We start from the raw sequence: 5,960 nt of genomic DNA on the forward strand, positions 1-5,960 counted from the left end.
TCTCAAGAAATATCTGCGTCCACACGAAACCACAAAACCGACACAAAACGATGTAGTATACATGCCAGACCAGTATGTGGTGCTGTAATTCTGCCACAGAGATACACTAAAAACGGAGAAGAAGATTTTGACTATGCGCATAAACCTTGCGCGTGGTATACAAACAAACATGGAACAATATGTATTAACCTGTGTTAATGTTAGTTAATAAAAAGACAATCGTTCAGTGTTTGTTCATGTTTTTGTTGCTGTTACATGACGTAGCGGTGTCTGACTAGGGGCGAGACGTGGGCTGATGACGTCATCGTTTCAGAAAATATACGGATTCGCTGTCCACACGAAAACGCAAGGGCGGTGTTTTCAGATTTATCCACTCTGGGACCCGGTTTCAAAAAATATCGGTTTCACTCTCCCAAAACGCCGGATCCATGTGGACGAAACGCCTATACGATAGAAAATGTATGCGTATACAGCTAAATGCGTCTCCGTGTGGACAGGGCCTGAGTGAGAAGCATTTGGGTTCAAACTTGTAAAGAACTGTTTTTAAAGTCTTGGAATGTGTCTTTGAATATTTATCTGTGACATTTGAATTGCTGCTTGTGCAAAACTTGGGTTGGGGTGATTTTACCAAGTAGGACACATTTCTGGAACTTATTTGAACATTTAGGGAGGACATTTTTAAATTTCTCTTTACAATATGTTGAGTATTGTTGATGCATAACTCAGTTATGTGAGTCCAGATAATGTATATTTATGGTTTATTTGATTCATTATTAGCTAAAATGTGCCTGTGCAGTAGCCTGCTTGTGAACCACTGCCAAAATGCTACCATTCCATGCAGCATGTGGGCCACATGAGGAATGTGGGGAAGACCAGGATTAGAATAAAAATCAACTGTGGCCCACATTAGGGCCAATTTTGGTTTATTTGGTTGGCTTACATGCGGCAATGCTAAGGCTTACTTGAGGCCCAAATCTGGCAAACAGGAGTGGTCCACCCAAAAGCCATCATTCTAAACAGTATGTGGGCCGGAGCAAGGTGGTCCAGCAAGGTGTTGGATCTGGGCCGGGTCTGGGCTAGAATTAAAATCAATATGGCCCAGATTTGGGCCCGTTCTGCTTTATTTGGTTTATTCATGGCTGACATGCGGCCTACCTATGACTTGCTTGTGGCCCAAATTCCATCAGTCTACACATTATGTGGGCCAGAGAAAAGTGTTGGGTCTGGGCCAGAATTAAAATCAATGTGGCCCAGATTTGGGTCAGTTCTGCTTTATTTGGTTTATTCATGGCTGACATGCGGCCTACCTATGACTTGCTTGTGGCCCAAATTCCATCAGTCTACACATTATGTGGGCCAGAGAAAAGTGTTGGGTCTGGGCCAGAATTAAAATCAATGTGGCCCAGATTTGGGTCAGTTCTGCTTTATTTGGTTTATTCATGGCTGACATTGGGCCTTCTTTTGGCTTGCTTGTGGCCCAAATTTGGCAAACAGGAGCGGACTACCCAAGTGCCATAATTCTTCACAGTATGTGGGCCGGAGCAAGGTGTTGGATCTCGGCCTGGTCTGGGCTAGAATTAAAATCAATATGGCCCAGATTTGGGCCCGTTCTGCTTTATTTGGTTTATTCATGGCTGACATTGGGTCTTCCTTTGGCTTGCTTGTGGCCCAAATTTGGAAAACAGGAGCGGACCGCCCACCCACATAGCAATTTTTTTCTGACCCAGCTCTGGTCCACACAAACCCTTTTCCCTCGGCCCACATACCGCAAAGAATGACGGCCCTGGAGTGGCCCAGATCTGGATTTAAGACAAGGGCCACACATGGGCAATAACTGGCCTGAGTCTGAATAGGTTTTAGCATTGGTACCGATTCTCAGCCTTAAGTAAACCAGAAGCCCCAAAACTGAGCCACACCTGAGCCTTATATTGTCCAGACCCAATACAGAATATTAATATTTATTTATTTTACGGTAATACCATTATTTTGTGAAATGTTTTGATAATGTAAACATACTATACCAATAAAGTACATTTAACTGAATAGAAAATCATCCTTAAAATCCACAAATCACGTAACTGTACAATAAAAAAATATTGCATTATTTTTTTTTTTAATAAAGAACAAATCAATCAAATCTTATATGTACGTATTATTACGCAACATGTAACGTTACTAATACAATATTTATATGTTTGTATATTTGGAGAGATGATGAAATGTACAATATTTAAAAAGTGCACTAAACATTTATACAGTATACAGTCTATAAGAGAAACGTAACAGACAGACAAGTGTAAAGTTATTAACAAGAATTGATTTATTGCAGAAATGTCAAAAAGCAGTACCACAGTAACGTTAGTCCAAATAACAATGTGCTGCAGTCGCAGTCCTCTCAGGCGGAATATAATAGTTTAGTGTGAGGAGCAGGGCATAATTTAAGTTAAACGCTGAAAATACTATCCGGATCCACTCCGTGAAGGTGCACATCTCGCCTTCAAACACAGAAACACGGCATGTCGCAATCTATGACGAAACCGGCGAGAGCCAATGAGCATTTAATATCACTGCCGTAAAACATTTTGTAAAACTTCTTGAAACGGCAAATTTTGAAATTGTTACTATAGCTACAGAGGAAGGAGATAAATATCGATGAATGGTCTGAATTTGGATCTGTTTTTCTCACAAAGCATCACACAGATACCGAAGATTTTGATCAAATTAAAATACTTTTATGATCATTTTATTGAATGATTGTGTATGACAGCATATTAATAAAATTATGTGCCCCATGGTAAACGAGATAGATAAAATATTGCATGATAATGGTTAAATGATTTCTCTCTCTCTGTATGTAAGGATTATAAGATTATTTGTATAATAATTTATAATTAAGTGCAGTTTAATGCAGTTTACTGATTTGCTTCATTTTGAAATGATAACTTTTCATTCTGTTTTGACTTGCCATTTTAAAGATTAAATTGAAACAATACTACACTTCATTGAAATTTCTGTGATCATTTAACCTTTATCATGTAATATTTTATTTATCTTGTTTATCATGGGTCACATAATATGCTGTCAGATCACAAGCCTGATTTGGGCCACATGATCACTGAATTGATCTGGGCCACACTCCTCCCTCCCACCAACAATCGGCCCTCGTATTGTTTGCAGTGATCCACGCTGTGCCATTATTGCCACACATGGCCCAGCTCTGGCTGAAAGAGTACATGACATTGCCGACAGGAGGCCAGCAGTGCCAGCTTGAGGCCACATTCGGCCTAGAATCGTTTGCTATGTGGGCAAGTGCTATCATTCTTCACAGTATGTGGGCCAGAGCTAGGTGTTGGATCTGGGCCAAAATTAAAATCAGTGTGGCCCAGGTTTGGGCCAGTTCTGCTTTACTTGGTTTATTTATGGCTGACATTGGGCATTCTTTTGGCTTGTCCAAGTGCCATGCCATGCGGTATGTGGGCCAGATGAAAGTGTCAGGTGTGGGCCTGATCTGGGCCTCAGGAATTTTGCTATCTGGGAATGAGGCACAATGTAATAGAGTGCAAATAAACTTGAAAGTTGAAGCAGCCAAATACTTGGTGTATGCAAATGTCCAATGCTGGTATATTTTTCTTATTTTTCATATTCGTTTATACAGTATATTCATTATTAGTTATTTTTTTATGATTCTTTTATTGTTATTCCAAATATTCATATTACTGTCTTATGTTACTCATATACTCATATGTATAATACATAAAGGTACATTTTGTTATGATTAAAAAGTGTTTACAGGATGATGGAAACTTATTCTCAGAAAAAGATCAAATTGTCTTCTTGCTTTTCAGTGTTCTTTATTTTCATTTAGAATACTTTGCATTTTAAAATGAACTTCTAAATGTCTGTTCAGTTGTCTCTGTAACAGATGACACAATTTAGTAATCGTGATGCTTCTAATTTAGTCGTTTTAACTGTTGTTATCCTGATCTAAAAATGTATGCCACTATGGAAGACCAATGGTTAATTTAAATCAAACTCAAACAGTCAGAATAATTACATTTGACCATATAAAAATGAGGTTGTTATAGTTTTGTTTTGTTCTGAAGATATGTGTCAAAGTCAGGCAACACCCGTTTCATGATTTGAAACAATATCACTCATTAAAACATGCAGAAACTAAGAAATAATTTTTTTCCGTTAAGATATTTTTTATATATCTATGCTCATGCCCACTTGAACATGTGGATCAAATATAGTAAATACATCTTAAGTAATCTCAAATAATGAAAGTCAGTTGGCATTCTTGATAAGATGATCCTTACAAAATAAGGCAGCAATAAGCCATATAAAAAACATCATATAGTTTAGGCTTCATTGGCAGGATACTATATTCTGCATTAATGCAAACAAAAGCTAAATAATAATAATAATAAATAAATAATTAAACTACTGATAATTAATTAGTAACAGTATGTAGATTACTATATTAATTAATACAATACTATAAAAATATAATACAGCCTACCTGTTGTTGTTGTCATGGTTTTTGCGTTATATTCTGTCTAAAAATTAAACAAAGTGGAAAGTATTACGCCATAGTCCATGACCATGTAATTGTTTTTTTCCTTATGAAGACTAGAATAAAACATTATGGTCACACTTTATTTTAAGGTCCAATTCACGCTATTAACAAACCAGTAACTACGACATTGCCTCAATAAACTCGTAATTTGCTGCTTATTAATAGTTAGTAAGGTAGTTGTTAGGTTTAGGTGTTGGGCAGGATTCGGGTTGTAGAATATGCTCATGCAGAATATGTGCTTTATAAGTAGGCTACTAATAAACAGCTAATATGTTAATAATATGCATGCTAATAAGTAACTAGTTAATAGTGAGAATTGGTCTCTATACTAACGTGTTACCAACATTATTTACTTACATGTCCGCAGATTCATTAACATGAATATTGTGGAAACACCACTGCGCCACAGCCACTTCACCGCAGACTGCCTTGACGCAACATTTTTCTGTTCACTGCGATGGAAGGCTCTGCACAATACATAAAACAATAAAATCAAACACAATTAATAAAAACGTCGTGACGCGGTGGTGCGTTTGACCACAGGTGGTGATGTCATTCGTCCGCGACATCACACTCGTAGCATGTTATGCTAACCGACAGTGCAAAGCGAGTAGAGGAGTTATTTTCGTTAAAGGTGTGTATCTAACTTTATATATTTGACAGATAAAGTGGATTAGTGATTTAAGGTTAGACAATAGCCATTTAGTCTATTTATATGGTACAATAATCGTTGTAAGCCGCATGGAAGTGAATGCTAAATATATAAATCATTCTTTACTGTTAAAACAATCGTTTATATTTTTTTTGTAAGGGAAATAGCTGCAGGTTCATTTAGATTGTGTGTTTATGTTTAAAATGTACACACACGCCAAATTTACTTATTTTCTGAATACGCTAGCTTTTGTTGCATAACACACCGATGTTTTCAATACGTTTAAACATGTGGGTTTAATCATGCTCATGTAAGTATGTTTCGTGTGTGTGTATTTCAGAGTTTTTGGTTGGGAAGGAGGAAAAATGTCTTTATATGATGATTTGGGGGTCGCAACAAGCGACACTAAAACAGAAGGGTGGTCTAAAAACTTCAAACTGCTTCAGTCTCAGTTGAAAGTGAAGAAAGCTGCATTGACACAAGCAAAGGTGGGTCAATGTTTATGTCATGCCTGAAAATGATAATGCAGTCCACAGGAAATTACTACAGATCTTTAGATTCATAACTAAAGATAAGAAGTATCTAGGTTCCCATTGTCATGTAAAACCTGGAATATTTCATTTTATTTATATGTTTTTATTTTAAAATGATTTCCTGGTTGGAAAAGACCATTTTTATTTCATTAACTATATTTAAAATGTTTAATTGGCTGAAAATGTGTCTCTCTAT

General features: G+C 36.9%; 1 protein-coding gene across 1 annotated transcript in view; it reads left to right on the forward strand.

The window, feature by feature from the left end:
* The first annotated feature begins 5,117 nt into the window (after positions 1 to 5,117).
* rbm17 (RNA binding motif protein 17) overlaps positions 5,118 to 5,960 on the forward strand; it is a 20,577-nt gene continuing 19,734 nt past the window's right edge. Inside the window, exons 1-2 of the mRNA XM_016458513.1 lie at positions 5,118 to 5,213; positions 5,572 to 5,719. Of these exons, the coding sequence (XP_016313999.1) occupies positions 5,597 to 5,719 (123 nt within the window). The 5' untranslated portion in view covers positions 5,118 to 5,213; positions 5,572 to 5,596. The remainder of the gene's footprint in view (positions 5,214 to 5,571; positions 5,720 to 5,960) is intronic.

This window comes from Sinocyclocheilus anshuiensis, unplaced genomic scaffold (genome assembly GCF_001515605.1).
Source record: "Sinocyclocheilus anshuiensis isolate Anshui unplaced genomic scaffold, SAMN03320099.WGS_v1.1 scaffold719, whole genome shotgun sequence".
NCBI lineage: Eukaryota > Metazoa > Chordata > Actinopteri > Cypriniformes > Cyprinidae > Sinocyclocheilus > Sinocyclocheilus anshuiensis.